At 43.5% G+C, this 18,876-nt stretch overlaps 1 protein-coding gene across 4 annotated transcripts; it reads left to right on the top strand.

Moving 5' to 3' along the window:
• The first annotated feature begins 2,270 nt into the window (after window positions 1–2,270).
• On the top strand, window positions 2,271–8,457 carry otpa (orthopedia homeobox a). Of its 4 annotated transcripts, none has more exons than XM_014137780.3 (3): window positions 2,271–2,423; window positions 2,990–3,411; window positions 7,005–8,457. In XM_014137780.3, exons 1-3 carry the CDS (start codon window positions 2,387–2,389, stop codon window positions 7,530–7,532), a joined length of 987 nt encoding a protein of 328 aa, XP_013993255.1. In that variant the 5' UTR covers window positions 2,271–2,386; the 3' UTR covers window positions 7,533–8,457. The 4 variants fall into 4 exon arrangements, with proteins under 4 accessions (XP_013993255.1, XP_013993237.1, XP_013993245.1 ...); XM_014137762.3 differs by having other exon boundaries at window positions 2,271–2,462; XM_014137770.3 differs by having other exon boundaries at window positions 2,272–2,462; window positions 2,990–3,390.
• Window positions 8,458–18,876: the final 10,419 nt, after the last annotated feature.

The raw sequence follows: 18,876 nt of genomic DNA, 5'->3' as shown, positions 1-18,876 counted from the left end.
AAATCACTTCATCCGCCAAAACAAGTCCATCGTTTGCCCTTTACAGCACTGTAGAACGATCAGACAAGGTGCATCAAAGAGCGTGGAATTCAATGTAGGGTCACTTTCTGCACAAAGCATTTTCATGAAGCCCATGTGTATTTTTGTACATGATATATCCTTAAAAGTACAGTTTTATTCCCATGCCTTGGAGCACCATGCCAATGCGCTTGCCTCTAGGCGTTTTGCCGGGTTAAATGTGAGCTGGCGAGCAGAGAGGAGTCATTTACTTTTGTTTGTACAGCCATAAAAGCCGTGAGCTATTGAAAACTCGTAAAATGAAGCGCGCAATCAATCACACCGCTATGCTGCTGTTCTGACTGAGCAGCGAAGACCAAACAAAGTCATGATTTTAAATGATCGTTATTGTTTCAGCGCACAACCGAAGACAGCCTAAACTGACACATATAAACTGGTAACATATTATATAATTTTATAACGCTAATATGTTTACATCTCGTTGATGTTGAATATAGCAAATAAAAGATGTATGTTCTTCAAATAAAAAGTGGGAAAGAACAACACAAACCCGGACATCTTGAATTAAGCACACATTCTCTGGTCCGGCGCTTTAATCCGGAGAGGAACAGACAATTGTTTCCAAATCGAATCCACACTCTTCTCTCTTTTTTCATTTTCAGGACGCGCAGTATAATAATCTACCCTGCGGTTGCGTGGCGCGTGAGCGATTGCCAGTGACCCCGTTGTGTCCGAGATTCTCTCGCGCTCCCCGGTCGGTCGGCCCACCAGATTGCCACTAGATAAAAGATGAGCCGAGCTAATTCAACTCGAGATGGGCTGGGAAAGGACCCCAAAGTGCCCCAAGTTTACGCTAGGACGCATCCTTTGTGTTACTTCCAAAAAGGCACCATTCACTCCACAACAAATGAACTAGCTTTCACAAAACCTTCCAACAGCTGTAGGGAGCCTGTTGGATTCTTTTGTGTCCCTTATATATTTTGGGAACATGATGTGTGACAAGAACCTAATGTGCTAATTGGTATAATGGCGGTATATTTATAGACTACATTGGATACCTGTTTATAGCCTACCTGCTTGGTCTGACTGAAATGAGTACGCTTAATTTGGGCAGATTGGATGAAAAATCAATACCATGAAAAGCAATTGGCCAACAGCAAAGTGTTTAAAGCATGATTGTGTCTGTTCTAGTGCAACCCACGCCTTCTGGGAGATCCGCTGTCTCCATGAAAGGGAAACATCCTCAGATCATGTTCAGTCACAACTCAGTTTCAACCTTCCGCCGAATTATGCACTTAATTTGCTCACATATCATGTACAATAAGTCCCACCCTGCATGACCGTCGAGCCTAAACAGTTGTAAATCAACTCTAATTTATACTGATTTTACTCTAATAATTGTAATAAAAATCGTATAGATTTGGCACGAATTACATAAAAGCCTAATGGTGTTGAAAATTACTCTGGTTTGAAATATATCGCTAATCTAAACTTTGTTGTTGGCTGAATGGGGAGTAAGAGGCATTAGCAGAGGTTCACTTCATCTCCAAAAGGCAGGACCGACTGGGACACGTTGGATAAAAGAGGTCGAACATGTCTGGGGAAACTAAGAATATCCACAGCCATTCACCGTTTAAAAATGACAAAGGGCCTTGCTATTAAAACACAAGTCATTGAGCCACTTCAACAGACACTTGATATAAACGTAACCTTGACTTGGTTATAAGATATGGTATAAAACGCACACTAAGAGCTTTCATACTCGGGCTATGTAGGTTTAACCTAATTTGAGGCAGTTATTTGTGTAGAAAATATGTTGTGTCATTCACACGCCAGAAACGAGTCTAATATGTTTATGTAGCCACAGAGGCTGTTAACTTGGGGAAATCAGTCGTTGTTCAAACCTGGGGCTCATCCATTATAGAGAAAGGCAGCAACAGCACGCACAATTAAACAAATACTGCGCTGATCCAGTTTATCAAATGGGTCGAAGCTTTCACAGATATTAAATCAAGTGATTTTATTTGATATAATTTGGAGTTGAAATCAAAGCCAATTACAGAAATGAGGAGAAATGAACTTGTGAATTTGGCTGGATGGGAGAATTTGAGTGGCTGGCTGCTCTGGGGTCTCGAGGTTGTTGACATATCTAGAGCTTCAAATCTGATTGGCTCTCCTTTAAAGAAGCTCATGGGTTCATTGGGTTGTTAGGCGCCTCCCCGTTTCTCTAAAGGACATTATAATGCAAGGAACCTCCTTTTTTAACCACAAACAGAATTTGCTTTTATTTAGGCTATATATATTTTTTAAACAGGTTAAAGTCATAGAGATTTTTTTGAAATAGCATTTCGCACTGGAGAGGTGCGCAATGCTTTCGCACGCCGACCTCCTGGATGCTCGCCTCGGTGAGTTATCGTCGCCAAACTCCGGTCTTCAACTCTACTGTAAGCTGGAGGCACTTCTAATCTAAATCAAGCAGAGAAAATTGACAATTTGTTTCTTATTTTATCTTAATGTCAGTTAAGTGAGATAATTCATTGGAAAAGTAATTATTATTATTATATTACTGCGTAATTTGATTTAACCGTTTTCTAAATTATTGATGTGATCAAATGGAATTAAGGAGTAGCCTAGATTAAACGCTGTAGCCTTTGATAGTTATGTGCTTGTTTAAAAGACAGTTAGTGTCTGGTTTTATCCATAATGTAATGTCCACTTTGATGGTTTCACCAAGTTTTTAGAGAGCATTTTGTAAAATGACAAAATGTTCAACCAATTATCTGCATGCATGACAAACTATTATCCCCTTGCCAGACTTCGTTAGCTTCATAAAAGTGTCACATTCGATAATCTAACTAAACAATGTATTTTAAAAATATATCATACTAATTTAATTTTTTCCCTATGCATTAGCCTATACAAAATAGTTGTGACATTGCCTTTAAATTCTGACCGGGTGTTGTCTATCCAGGGATGAAGGATGCCGCGGCAGAGCTGCTGGGTCACAGGGAGGCTCTGAAGTGCAGGCTAGGTGGTGGAGTTGGACCTGACCCCGGCCACTCCGGCGAGCTAGCCCCGGGGCCAGACACCGTGGAGGGGACCACCATGCTCCCTGGAGACGATATCAACAATGGTGGGTCCAACCCTTCCGGCGTGCAGGCCAACAGTAAAGAGCAACAGGACAAGCAGCAGCAGAATAACTCCAGCCAATCCGGAGGAAGTCAGAGTCAGAAACAGAAGCGACACCGGACCCGATTCACCCCAGCCCAACTTAACGAACTGGAGCGCAGCTTCGCCAAAACGCACTACCCAGATATCTTCATGAGGGAGGAACTGGCCCTACGGATCGGCCTAACGGAATCTCGCGTTCAGGTAACGGAATCTCGCGTGCAGGTTTGTTTGTGATATGGATTGGGAAATGTATGTGTCATAGTAAATTATTTTGAAACAAGTAGCCTATAATAACACTGTAAGAGTAGTGTACTAATAATGCGGGAAATGATGTGATGAAATGTGTATGTAATTTGCCCTCTTAACCCTCAAAAATGCTGTAAATATTAACCGTCAGTGGGTGTTATTATTTCACTTCACGTGCACAAAAACAATATTTCCTCAAGTAACTAGGCACCACGGCTAATTGCAAAGTACATCTTCATTACAGTCTAAATTACCACTCGGTGAAAATAGCCAACTCACAGCTGTTCTCACAGAAGTGCCAATATAATATAGGCTAAGTAGCTTGAATCTAAAGAAGATGAAGTGTAGACTATTGAAATAATTAAAATAGGCCTACCATACATCTTGATACTGCGTAAAAATTTGGCCACTAGAAATGTATAATAACCTAAAGTATTTGCCACTAATAGGCTATTCCCTTGGAACTAAAACTACATGTAATCCATTAGCGATATACTAAAGGAGAATAGCATATAGGCCACGCCTTGTGTTCCTCGAGGCAACCATCTTTTATTTCCTTCTGTCAAAATAATAATAGTTTACACCTGAACCTCGATTGTATTTTTTGAGGGTCTTGTTTTTGTTGTTAAACGTATCAGGAAATACAAAATGTACGCTAGACTAACCTAAATCTCTGACAAAATGGTTCTGAAAATAACGCGCAAGAGCCCGGGTAATAACGTTCTACAGCGAATTGGTTGAAACCAGATGCAAGAAACGTTTCCCAAAATGATGTTATTCAAGACAGAGCTGACAAAACCGGGATGTTATGAGATACAATTGTCCAGAATGAACGAACAGAACTAATACAAATTACATTTGAGATTAAAACAGCTTTCACCATAGGTGCACCTCCGTCACTCTGTCTCGTCGTTGCCATTGTTATCGACATTCTACAGATGCCGCAGAATATTGACGTCTGATTGATGTTTAGGCCTAATGCCAAGTCTTTCTGAGCAGGGGCTAGTGACTGTTTCGTCAAATTTACACTATAGTGGCCTGGAAATAAAATGGCATTCCTAACGTAGACAAATAATTAGTATAAAACAACTTTGCCATTATTATAATGTCGTCAAGTTTACTTTGCTAGCTCATGGCAATGTTGCCATCTCTCTCAAGTTCGTCAGAAATAGCTAGCAATGTTAACGTTAGCTAGCTAAAATGTGGTTGCTCTCCCATCAACATTAACTAGCTAGCGTTATACTGCATCTAAAGTCAATCTGGAGACATCACAATGATGACAAAAGCTTTTCCTACTAATCCTTTTGAAATGTCATCGTGTTTCCCAGCCACAGTTATGCATTTAAGATTAAATCTTCATCACCACACATTGAGACCGCATTGAACAGAATTCTCAGCTGGGCATCATTCTTAAAACGAACGTTCAAAACAAGATTGGGATGAAACGTGGAACCCATGGTTCCAAAGTTGCATTAATAAATCGACTTGGATAGTTACTATCATTTAAATTCCATGAGTGTAAGTTTTCATAATATCTGAAAATTACAGATTGTACGTGGAAATATTAAGGGCATCTTAATGTAGGCCTAGGTAGCCGATTTAATTCATGAAAATAAGAATTTCCTAAATATGAGTGTATTTTTTCCTACTCACTGTATCAAAAGCAACATTCAATTTTGCATGCATACATTTGACTGAATTATTATGCACGGTAAACTACACAAATGATAATGCGCATATGCAATAAGCCACACATACAACTCTCAATGGGCCAGATGAAATGATACAAGAGGTAGGCTATTTTATTAGACAATGACTTTGGTCCTTAAAATCTAATAACGTTTCGTTTAGTTGTCCTATTGGAGTGGGCCAATATTCGTGCGTTCTCATGCATAATGAAAATGGAATGATGATTTTATCTTTATTATACCCTCACTATTAAACTATATTTTACAACATAATTACATCTATATTGATATTAGGTGACAACAGGATCAATGGTAGGCCCTAATGGTTTATTTTGTTTCCCTTTACATTCCATATAGCTCAGTTGTCAAAATAGCTCACGAGATTCATTCAATATTAGCTCGACATAGCAGTTGGTTTGGGTCCTCTGATGCATCGTCCTGCATTACCATGTAGCCCTTCTCACGACGATAGTGCAATAAAACCAAATCCATTATTATCAACCAATTTCTGAATTATTTATTGCGATAAGGGCTTATTAAGCAGCAATGAAAAATGCAGAGGAGTCGTTCACATGTGAAACAGTAACAGCGGTAATCATTATTATTGCACGGATCAATTTGGTTTCAATATTTTATTTACATAAAATAATAATTAGCGAAATGACGAGCCCTATATAAAGCGTATAGCCAATGATAATAATAATAGGAAGCCAGTGGGTTAAAATAGCCTACATCTGGGATGTTTCAAATGATAAGGCGCATGCAGCTCGCGCTGTTCTCTTCTGAAATGGGCCTGTCAGAGTTCCACGTCTTAATGGCGGAAGCGCTGAACGTGTACTCTGTCTTTTAAACAGAATGAGAAATTGCATTTTCTTTCCTTTGAAGTGTAATGCATTTGAGGCCTGATTTCACGGCTGGCTGCTCTGGGGGATAGACTGAGATTGGGCCTCTTAATACTACGGCACAGTATCTCTACCAAATCTTCACATTAATCATCGGTGCTAACCGGGTTAGGCCTAGTATGAGATCTATATAGACAGTCTCTCAAGGACCCGCAGAATAAACACTGCTTGTGGCATTTACGAAAGAGGCCTGGGCCACATTAATAACGCCTTTATTGCTGTTTTGTGTAGGCCAAGAGTAAGTGTTTATATCCATGTTATGCAGCAAATTATATAAGCTAAGTTTGATAGTATGAAAAAGTACGAAAAGGGTATGCACTCTACTGTTAGTCGCTCTGTATAATTTTTTTTGAATATTCTAAATAGTAAACGGGTTTCGGCTAGCCTATTTAAAATGCATATCGAAATCATGTTTGATAGTATGAAAAAGTACGAAAAGGGTATGCACTCTACTGTTAGTCGCTCTGTATAATTTTTTTTGAATATTCTAAATAGTAAACGGGTTTCGGCTAGCCTATTTAAAATGCATATCGAAATCATGGGCTATAGGGCTCATAACAGTTCCAATCACATATTGTCAGCTGACTGGACCACCTCCCGCATAGGGCTATTGTGTTTTCTGACGTAGCCATTTTTATTGTATGATATCCATGGACTAATGCAGGCATGCCACAGACCATTTACCGACATGGATTTTGGCGTTATGTCATGTAAGATATCAAATCCTTCGTTTATGGCATATCATTTCATCCGTTGTATATTATATCTAGTGTTATTCATGGAATCCGCTGATATAAAGAAGATTTGTAATGGAAATATATGTTTTATGGGCTTCCTGCTCTTCTAAGAACCTAAACCTCTTTCCCGTGCGTTAAAGTGACCGTATAGAGAAATGTACAGTAGCCTACTCATTGTGTCTCACATTGATGACACTGTAGCCAGATTCTAACCCATCTCTCTCCCTCTCTCTCTACTCCAGGTTTGGTTCCAGAACCGACGCGCCAAGTGGAAGAAGCGCAAGAAGACCACCAACGTTTTCCGCGCTCCGGGAACGCTGCTGCCCACCCACCACGGCCTGCACAGTCAGTTCAACTCTGCTGCTGCCGCCGCCGCGGCCATGGGCGACAGCCTGTGCTCCTTCCACGCCAACGACACCCGCTGGGCCACGGCAGGGATGCCAGGCGTCTCTCAGCTGCAGCTCCCTCCAGCCCTGGGTCGCCAGCACCAGCATGCCATGGCGCAGTCCCTGTCCCAGTGCAGCCTGTCCGGCCCGCCGCCCAACTCCATGGGGCTATCCAACATGTCGTCGAACGGATCCGGGCTCCAGTCTCACCTCTACCAGAACCCGTTCCCCGGGATGGTCCCGGCCTCCCTGTCTGGTCCCACCAACGTGACGAGCTCTCCCCAGCTGTGTAGCTCCCCGGAAAATGACGTCTGGAGAGGGACGAGCATCGCCTCCCTGCGGCGAAAAGCGCTGGAGCACACAGTATCCATGAGTTTTACTTAGTAGTAGGCCAACCACCACCAAGCCAAGCGCCACGTTTTACGCGTTTTTTTACTTTGTCATCTATCATTTTTTGTTTTGTTGTTGAACACATCCAGCCCAATACAGTTGGACAAGGATGAGAATGTCTCCAAGCAAAAAAAGCAAGGCAACAGCAAACAACAGCCACAGTTTTGTTGGCACACTAATACTAAAACCAAACGATTTGAAGGTGGATAAATGGGTAAATGTTTAGCTTATTCATTTATGATGTGCATGTATTGATTTATAACTTTTATAACTTGATTTATTTTACATGTAGGCTATGTATATTTATTTATTTGTTTGTCATTTTATTTATTAAAAAATATATATTTACCACCTCGTTTTCCTTTCCTTTGTCTATAACAAAATAGTACTGATATTTGCTACTGGAGTTTCTAACAGTTTCCACCGGCCGATGGTCGAGGGTGTAAAAACTCTCAAAAAGAATAAAACTCGTTTTTAATGTCACCTGCTGCACAGCATGTAACCATGATGGGCCACGGACACACACCTGGGAGTTTTTTGTTTGAAAAGCATAAAAAGATTCATACAACGGAAGAGGAAGACAAGCGATAATCTCAAAGGAATCACACAACATGGAAACGAACTTGACTGCATGTGCTGGCCAAGGTAAATTTACGGAAACAGGCCTACTATAATTAAGACAAGAAAAATCGACTTGAATATAATCTGTTATATAGGATGTTTTGTGTAGAGGAAGCATTCTTGACTTGTTCCCATTTGGTCAGTTTGTGATATGTTCTAAATTATTGTCTGTGCTTATTATCATATCAGAATTTCTTAAATGTTTGATCTGATACTGAACAAACCATTTCGTTTCATGGCCATGTTTTTATCAATTGACTGTAAATGAACAAATTAAAATCATTTTCAATATGTCACAGCACGAATCAACCTCCTTTTCTTGAACGTGACGCATGCACCCAGCCTATCAAAATCAAATACTGACCTAATGTTTATTTTTATTTCCCTGAAATGCTTTATACCCGGACTCGGAGGCACGGGCATGAGTCACCGGTCTCCGGTGATATACAGTTGGCCTACAATAAATAGGAAAACCGATGATCAAAACATCAACCTATCTAACAACGAGCTGTAAATAGTCTACAGTATATCCGTCCAATACGTATTGCTACTGATATTTCACCGACGTAGGCTACTGATGGAATTCCACCCCCAGACTAGAGAAAAGCAAGTGGACAAGAATGTGGGCGTGTTATGGATATGAAAGCTCAAGACAATGAATAATATATATTTATATTTATAGATTTCTATCATTTCTATAACAGAAATACGTGTTGTCGTGCACATCTTTCAAAACAACAAACGTTTTTGCCGAATCGAATGACACATCCTATCCAGCCAAATATGTCAAGTAAATGCGACCGTGCCATGAGTTCTGCCTTCTCTTCCCCCCGAGCTCCATTGACGGGTTTGACCTTAGATTTGATGGATACTATCGCGCTGTAACGTTGATTGTACAGGCCTATATTTTGTTTCGTCATGTCAATGTATATCACGGATTCATTCATCAAACCCAGATTTGGAGCAATCTCGGCTGTATTAACGCACGTCCCTGAGGATAATCTCCCCAACAAAACGGCGACAAGCTCTAAATCGTGGTGCAGTAGCAGCATCACTTACAGCGCCTCCGACAGAACATCAAACAAGCATGTGGAGCGAGCTATTAAACTCTACACATATCTTATCCCCTCTCTCTCTCTCTCTCTCTCTCTCTCTCTCTCTCTCTCTCTCTCTCTCTCTCTCTCTCTCTCTCTCTCTCTCTCTCTGTGTGTGTGTGTGTGTGTGTTGGAACCACTGATCTATGTGACCTTCTCTGCCTGTGACAGTAGGCCTATAGTGTGTCTATGGTTGGAGCATGGGACTGCCTGAAGAGAGGATATAGGACAATGTCTCCATATGAGAGGCTTGGTAAATGCACTAATGTGTTTACAAATGAGTTAATTGAAATAATAATAATAATCCTCATTATATTAGTAATGTTGTCTGGGGTTGGGAAACAGAAGGTAGTTTGGTTAACGAAACCCACCGACAGCCTGTTTTTCTTTGGCTGCCACTGCTACTTCTTTAGGTTACATTCTCAATACTATTACATTCAAGATCTACCCATTGTTGCCTGTTCTTTACCTGGATCGGAACATCCAGCACACGATGTGGAGTATCACTGTTGATCTGGATGCTCTCCTCCATACAAACTAGCATGCATAAATAATAAAGCTACAAAAAGTGCAGCAACTGGCACTCAATAGCCGAGTGAACGCCAGTGTGTGTGTGCGCGCATGTGTCGACGTCTGGATGTGTTAATATTCACAGAGCATCACAAGACAATCAGGAGGGTTGGGGAGGCGTGCACAGGGATAAAGATTTTCCCAGTCCTGGCGACAGATGCGAAATAATATTACATAAATGTAATAATTTGTTTCACTATCACCCAGGTTAATTACTTTGTGGAAATGGGTAAACCATTTCTCATTGGGTAATTTGTCACACACTGACGCGAGAGCCAATCAGTGACCCCGCTGTTGGTGGGATCATTTCTCCCAGAATTCTGTGCAGCGAGTGTGTCGCGGAAAATGTGGGAGCGAGCCAATGTTTACCTCCTATTTATTTCACACAAATAAATGAAATCAGTCAATAAACCATCCAAGGGTGAATATGGCTCTCTTTGTCCAGGAATATGAATGAGAGCTCATTAATTTTCTCTCAGGCTCTGTGTGTGTGCGTGCGTGCGAGTGTGTGTGCGTGTGTTTTTCTGTGTGTATTTAAAAGGGTGAGAGAATGTGTTCGAAAGATTCCTGAGAGAGTGTGTGTTTATGCGTTGATGTACAATAGCTGTTTATGCATATATTGCCAGACTGCATTGTTCCACCCTCATTTACCTACCCATTCATTGGAAAATGTCACTGCAGAAGATTACAGATATCATTGCAACTGCTATAGCCAACGTTCCAACTAGCACATCAGTATGTCCTATGTTTTTAATGCAACATTGACTACCACTACCATTCCGCAAAAATAGATGAGAATAACTGAGAACACAATAGCAACTCTGGTCACAAAAAATAACATAGCTATTTAATACTAGTGATGTTGGACTATGCACAGTGTGTACCGATGTTTAAATCATTATCACAACCATTGGTAAAATTGGTTGGATCACTCTTAAAAACACAGAGAAGAGCATTAGATCTTTGCATTCTACTCTATTCTACTAATGGTGTGATACAACTCTGGATATGTCTGACGATGATGGGAAGGCATGGTTATAATGGAGGAGAGACATCATTTGGTCTGACAGACAGGAGAATATCTTGGCTGGTGATTGTTGTTCCAGATGGCGCATGGTGAAGAATTCCATCTCCAGATTTTATTAATTTCAGTCTAAGTAGTGAAGAGTCTTGCTCTGGCTGTGTTTGGTCCAGTCTGACTAGACTGACTGACACCTAGCAGCTCCCACCATCCGTCATCGTTTGAGAATGTCTTAATTATATTACATGCAAATGAAGAGATTCAATTTTGTGCCCATGATCTATCCATAAGAGCAAATGAACGGAGCGTCACTGGGGTCAGAGAGAGAGGGAGAGAAAGAGAGACGGAGCGTCACTGGGGTCAGAGAGAGAGGGAGAGAAAGAGAGACGGAGCGTCACTGGGGTCAGAGAGAGAGGGAGAGAAAGAGAGACGGAGCGTCACTGGGGTCAGAGAGAGGGAGAGAAAGAGAGACGGAGCGTCACTGGGGTCAGAGAGAGAGGGAGAGAAAGAGAGACGGAGCGTCACTGGGGTCAGAGAGAGAGGGAGAGAAAGAGAGACGGAGCGTCACTGGGGTCAGAGAGAGGGAGAGAAAGAGAGACGGAGCGTCACTGGGGTCAGAGAGAGAGGGAGAGAAAGAGAGACGGAGCGTCACTGGGGTCAGAGAGAGAGGGAGAGAAAGAGAGACGGAGCGTCACTGGGGTCAGAGAGAGAGGGAGAGAAAGAGAGAGACAGAGAGTGAAAATCAATTATGTTCTTTTTTGTTGTTGCAGTTTTTAAAGAGTATTATTTCATTTTTTTTGCTTTATTGAATGGATAGTTAAGTGTCGGATAGACATGAACGTTAAAGGGGGGTCGAGTCAAAGGGCAGTGGGCCGGATTTGAACCCTTTGCCGACTCTGGCATACATGTGTGCCAGGGTCATCGGTTGTAACCACTGGACCCCACAGAACACTTAGAGATATTTTAATGATAAGATAGTTGTCATATTTGACATTTTGATATCACCACCCCACATCCATTTTTGCAAAACATTTGAGAGAACAGAGCACTCAAAGTGTGTGTGTGTGTGTGTGTGTGTGTGTGTGTGTGTGTGTGTGTGTGTGTGTGTGTGTGTGTGTGTGTGATAGGTCAATGTTGGATAATTGACCTATGACGATGGATAAACAGCAATTACAGTTTTACTCATGTGACAAATTGGAGTGACAGAGGCCTGAATCTGGTCATGCATGCTCCTTAGTCTGCTCTTAAAGTTTCTGACCACACTACTCCAGTCACTGTCTATTATATTACAGTAGGAATGTGTTGTAACAGTGTTATTGCAGTATATTGTACATTAATATTATTGTTACAACAATAAATCTGTATACAACACTTTCTTCTTATCAGTCGTGAGATACAGGTCTTTAACACTGCCTTTACACCTCTTGTATTGTAGTGTGAGTGTAGTATGTATCAGTATAGTGTGAATGTTGTGTGTATCAGTTTGAATGTTGTGTGTATCAGTTTGAATGTAGTGTGTATCAGTTTGAATGTTGTGTGTATCAGTTTGAATGTTGTGTGTATCAGTTTGAATGTAGTGTGTATCAGTTTGAATGTTGTGTGTATCAGTTTGAATGTTGTGTGTATCAGTGTGAATGTTGTGTGTATCAGTGTGAATGTTGTGTGTATCAGTTTGAATGTAGTGTGTATCAGTTTGAATGTTGTGTGTATCAGTTTGAATGTTGTGTGTATCAGTTTGAATGTTGTGTGTATCAGTTTGAATGTTGTGTGTATCAGTTTGAATGTTGTGTGTATCAGTTTGAATGGTGTGTGTATCAGTTTGAATGTTGTGTGTATCAGTTTGAATGTTGTGTGTATCAGTTTGAATGTTGTGTATATCAGTTTGAATGTTGTGTCTATCAGTTTGAATGTAGTGTGTATCAGTTTGAATGTTGTGTGTATCAGTTTGAATGTAGTGTGTATCAGTTTGAATGTTGTGTGTATCAGTTTGAATGTTGTGTGTATCAGTGTGAATGGTGTGTGTCAATTTGAATGTTGTGTGTATCAGTTGAATGTTGTGTGTATCAGTTTGAATGTTGTGTGTATCAGTTTGAATGTTGTGTGTATCAGTTTGAATGTTGTGTGTATCAGTTTGAATGTAGTGTGTATCAGTTTGAATGTTGTGTGTATCAGTTTGAATGTTGTGTGTATCAGTGTGAATGTTGTGTGTATCAGTGTGAATGTTGTGTGTATCAGTTTGAATGTAGTGTGTATCAGTTTGAATGTTGTGTGTATCAGTTTGAATGTTGTGTGTATCAGTTTGAATGGTGTGTGTATCAGTTTGAATGTTGTGTGTATCAGTTTGAATGTTGTGTGTATCAGTTTGAATGTTGTGTGTATCAGTTTGAATGTTGTGTATATCAGTTTGAATGTTGTGTCTATCAGTTTGAATGTAGTGTGTATCAGTTTGAATGTTGTGTGTATCAGTTTGAATGTAGTGTGTATCAGTTTGAATGTTGTGTGTATCAGTTTGAATGTTGTGTGTATCAGTGTGAATGGTGTGTGTCAATTTGAATGTTGTGTGTATCAGTTTGAATGTTGTGTGTATCAGTTTGAATGTTGTGTGTATCAGTTTGAATGTTGTGTGTATCAGTTTGAATGTTGTGTGTATCAGTTTGATTTTTTAAAATGTTTATTTTACCTTTAACTAGGCAAGTCAGTTAAGAACAAATTCTTATTTTCAATGACGGCCTAGGAACAGTGGGTTAACTGCCTTGATCAGGGGCAGAACGACAGATTTTTACCTTGTCAGCTCGGGGATTCGATCTTGCAACCTTTCGGTTACTAGTCCAACGCTCTAAATGTTGTGTGTATCAGTTTGAATGTTGTGTATATCAGTGTGAATGTAAAACATGGCCCTGTAGTGGATAGCATCTGTCTTACGGGCTCCTGACAAATTCTGATATTTTGTGTGTATATTTTACGCTGATCGCAACTTCTTTTGTACATAATGTCTCTGCCATTAATTCCTATGACCGGAAACAACTTCTGGACATCAGAACACCGATTACTAACCTCGATTTGGATGAAAATGTCTACTTCAACGAGTCGGCAGCTCTGGGCGTTACTTCGAACCAGGCCCTAATCCTCGAAAGAGGAAGCGGTGGCGATAGACAGGCAGGGGAGAGGAGGCACCCTGACGAGACTATGTCGGCGAATAAATACAGTAGATCACCATTGCCCTCTGTTCTATTGCCGAATGTGTAATCAATGAAGAACAAACTGGATGAGCTCCGTTCGAGACTATCCTACCAACGGGACATGAAAAACTGTAATATCCTATTTTTCTCAGTCGTGGCTGAACGAGGACATGGATATGCATCTCGCTGTTTTTTCTATGTATCTTCTAGACTGGATGCCAGACTTAGGCAAGACAAAGGGAGGAGGGATGTGTGCCTTTGTTAACAACAGTTGGTGAGCAATCTCTAATATTAAGGAAGTCTCAAGTTTTTGCTCGCCTGAGTTAGAATACCTCATGATAAGCTGCAGATCATACTATTTACCAAGAGAGATTTCATCTGTACTTTTTATAGCTGTTTATTTACCACCACAAAGCAATGCTGGCACTAAGACCGCACTTAACAAGCTGTATAGGGCTATAAGTAAACAAGAAAATGTACATTCAGAGGCGATGTTTCTTTGGCCGGTGATTTTAATGCAGTGAAACTGAAATACGTTTTAGCTCATTTTGTCACCTGTGCAACAAAACTCTACATCTACTTTACTCCACACACAGAAACACATACAAGGCCCTCCCCCGCCCTCCCTTTGGCAAATCAGACCATAACTCCACCCTCCTGCTTCCTGCTTACAAGCAAATGCTCACACAGTAAGTACCAGTAACGCACTCAATACGGAAGTGGTCCAAGGAAGTGGATGTTTCACCAGCACAGATTGGAATATGTTCCTGGATTCATCCAATAACATTGAGAAGTTTACCACAGCAGTCACCAGCTTCATCAATAGCTTTGATGATGTTGTCCCCACAGTGACCGTACGTACATAGCCCAACCAGAAGCCATGGATTACAGGCAACATCCACACTGAATTTGAGGCTAGAGCTGCCACTTTCAAGAAGCGGGATACTAATCCGGATGCTTAAATGAAATCCCGCTACGACCTAATCCGGGTAAACCATCAAACAGGCAAAGAGCGTCAATACAGGACTAAGATCAAATTCTACTACACCGGCTCTGACGCTCAACATATGTGACAGGGCTTGCAAACTATCACAGATTACAAAGAGAAACTCAGCTGCGAGCTGCCCAGCGATGTGAGTCTACCAGATTAGCTAAATGCCTTCTATGCTTGCTTCAAGGCAAGCAACACTGAACCATGCATGAGTGCACCGGCTGTTCCGGACAACTGTGTGATCTCACTCTCTGTAGCCGATGTAAATAATACCTTTAAACAGGTTCAAATTTACAAGGCCGCGGGGCCAGATGGAATACCAGGATGCATACTCAGAGCATGCACTGAGGAAGGCCCAACATTTTTTCAAAGACTCCAGCCTCCCAAGCGATAGATTGTTCTCTCTGCTACAGCACGGCAAGTGGTACCATTGCGGTACTAAATCTGGAACCAAAAGAACCCTGAACAGCTTCTACTGCCAAGCCATAAGACTACAAAACAAGGCTGCTAAAAAGCTAATAAAATGGCTACCTGGACAACCCGCATTGACCCTTTCGTAAACTAACTCTCATGCACTGACTCTATGCACACACACCGGACTCTACCTACATGTAGTGTGTATCAGTATAGTTTGAATGTAGTGTATATCTGTGTGAATGTAGTGTGTATCAGTTGTGAATGTAGTGTGTATCAGTGTGAATGTAGTGTGTATCAGTGTGAATGTAGTGTGTATCAGTATAGTGTGAATGTTGTCAGTGTAGTTGTAGTGTGTATGGGCATGGAGGATGCAGAGGTATGAGTGGGTAAAGCAGGACACAGTGAGGAGGTAATGCGGAGGGACAGTGAGGTGTGTTGGTCAGGAATGAGCCTCTCTCCATTACAAGGCTTTTACAGTCACAGCACAGCTAGCGCTGGGTAAATGTGGGAGTGGCTCTTATCGAATGCTGTAGCCAGCTCTCGGTTAAATCACACCTTAAATCCTTTTCCATCATCATAACCATTTGTTTTCCTATCAGGGAAGGTGAGATGGGATGGGAGGGGAGCAGAACAGGAGGGAAGGAGGAAGAGGAGGTACACTTTGCTCTCTCTCTCTCTCTCTCTCTCTCTCTCTCTCTCTCGTTAGTGGTAGTGGTAGTGTTTGGTGGTCCTCATTCGTTTCATCATTTCCTCATGCTGCTGATTCCTTCCATTGTTCATGTTGACATATTATGTGTGGACACTGTGTCCTTCTCCCTCGATTCTCCTTCTCTTCCTATTCCTTTATTTTCCTCTCAGCTCTCCTGACCCCTCCTCTTTCCTCCTACAGTATGTCTCCCAACTTCCTTCTCTCTCCTCTTTCTCCTTCATATTTTCCTCTTCCTTGCTCTCCTCTTCTTTCACCCCTATCCACACCTCTGTACATATAACCTACTCAGCTCTGATAGTCGACAAATAGTTGCACATTCAAGCCTTATTCACCTCTCCTCCCTCCACCACTGCCACCAATCCTTCCCTCTCTCTCTCTCCCTCTCTCTCTGTCTCCCTCCTCCCTTCTCCAGCTGCCCTTGAGCTTTTCTATTACCACATGGAAAGCACCTCGCAGCCCCTGACAAGCGCAGCGGATCGACACTAAATCAGAAATCAGTGCCAGCCGCCGATCTGAGGCACCATGAAGGTCACAGACCATCCGCCGCGGCATCTCAATCTGGAGAACAGAGCAGGAACACAGACACAACTAGAGCACACAGACACCCGACAGAGAGGTAGAGAGGGAGGTAGTTGGGTAGAGAGGGTGATAGAAGTGTAGAGAGGGAGGTAGACGGGTGAGAAGGGGCGGTAGAATGCTAGACGGGAGGTAGAAGGGGAGAGGGGGAGGTAGAAGGGTAGAGGGGGAGGTACAAAGGTAGAGGGGAAGGTAGAATGGGAGAGGGGGAGGGTAGAAGGGTAGATGGGAAGGTAGAAGGGTAGAGGGGGAGGTAGAGGGGAAGATAGAAGGGTAGAAGTGGAGGTAGAAGGGTAGAGGAAGAGGTAGACAGGGAGAGGGGAGGTAGAGGGGGAGAGGGGGATGTAGAAGCGTAGAGAGGGAAGTAGAAGGGGAGAGGGGGAGGTAGAAGGGTAGAGGGGGAGGTAGAGGGGAAGGTAGAAAGGTAGAAGTGGAGGTAGAAGGGTAGAGGAAGAGGTAGACAGGGAGAGGGGAGGTAGAGGGGGAGAGGGGGATGTAGAAGCATAGAGAGGGAAGTAGAAGGGGAGAGGTGGAGATAGAAGGGTAGAGGTGGAGGTAGAAGGGTAGAGGGGGAGGTAGAAGGGTAGAGGGGGAAGTAGAGGGGAAGATAGAAGGGTAGAGGGGGAGGTAGAGGGGAAGGTAGAAGGGTAGAAGTGGTGGTAGACGGGTAGAGGAAGAGGTAGACAGTGAGAGGGGGAGGTAGAGGGGGAGAGGGGGATGTAGAAGCGTAGAGGGGGAGGTAGAATGGGAGAGGGGGAGGTAGAAGGGTAGAGGGGAGGTAGAAGTGTAGAGGGGGAGGCGGAAAGGTAGAGAGGGGAGGTAGAATGGGAGATAGAGGGGTAGAAGTGGAGGTAGAAGGGTACAGGGGGAGGTAGAAGGGTAGAGGGGGAGGTAGAGGGGAAGATAGAAGGGTAGAGGGGGAGGTAGAGGGGGAGGTAGAGGGGTAGAAGGGGAGGTAGAAGGGTAGAGGAAGAGGTAGACAGGGAGAGGGGGAGGTAGAGGGGGAGAGGGGGATGTAGAAGCGTAGAGAGGGAGGTAGAAGGGTAGAGGGGGAGGTAGAGGGGAAGATAGAAGGGTTGAGGGGGGGTAGAGGGGGAGGTAGAGGGGTAGAAGGGGAGGTAGAAGGGTAGAGGAAGAGGTAGACAGGGAGAGGGGGGTAGTGGCGTAGAGAGGGAAGTAGAAGGGGAGAGGGGGAGGTAGAAGGGTAGAGGGGGAGGTAGATGGAGAAGGTAGAGAGGGAGGTAGAAGGGGAGAGAGGGAAGGTAGAAGGGGAGAGAGGGAAGGTAGATGGGGAGAGGGGGAGGTAGAAGGGGAGAGGGGGAGGTAGATGGGGAGAGGGGGAGGTAGATGGGGAGAGAGGGAAGGTAGAAGGGGAGAGAGGGAAGGTAGATGGGGAGAGGGGGAGGTAGAAGGGGAGAGGGGGAGGTAGAAGGGGAGAGGGGGAGGTAGATGGGGAAGGCAGAAGCGTAGAGAGGGAAGTAGAAGGGGAGAGGGGGAGTTAGAAGGGTAGAGGGAAAGGTAGGAGGGAGAGGTAGAGGCATAGAGGTGGAGGTAGAAGGGTAGAGGAAGAGGTAGACAGGGAGAGGGGAGGTAGAAGGGTAGAGAGGGAGGTAGAGGGGAAGATAGAAGGGTGGAGGGGGAGGTAGATGGGAAGGTAGAAGTGGAGGTAGAAGGGTAGAGGAAGAGGTAGACGGGGAGAGGGGGAGGTAGACAGGGAGAGGGGGAGGTAGACAGGGAGAGGAAGAGGTAGACAGTGAGAGGGGGAGGCAGACGGAGAGAGGGGGAGGTAGACAGGAGAGGGGGAGGTAGATAGGGAGAGGGAGACGGGGAGAGGGGGAGGTAGACAGGGAGAGGGGGAGGTAGACAGGGAGAGGGGGAGGTAGACGGGGAGAGGGGGAGGTAGACAGGGAGAGGGGGAGGTAGACGGGAGAGGGGGAGGTAGACAGGGAGAGGGGGATGTAGACGGGGAGAGGGGGAGGTAGATAGGGAGAGGGAGAGGTAGACAGGGAGAGGGAGAGGTAGACAGGGAGAGGGGCAGGTAGACAGGGAGAGGGGGAGGTAGACGGGGAGAGGGGGAGGTAGACGGGGAGAGGGGGAGGTAGACGGGGAGAGGGGGAGGTGGACGGAGAGGGGGAGGTAGACGGGAGAGGGGGAGGTAGA

The sequence above is a fragment of the Salmo salar genome, chromosome 01 (genome assembly GCF_965601325.2).
Source record: "Salmo salar chromosome 01, fSalSal1, whole genome shotgun sequence".
In the NCBI taxonomy this organism is placed as follows: Eukaryota; Metazoa; Chordata; class Actinopteri; order Salmoniformes; family Salmonidae; genus Salmo; species Salmo salar.
Note: the sequence above shows the minus strand (reverse complement) of the source record. Positions and strands in the feature narration are given on the sequence as shown.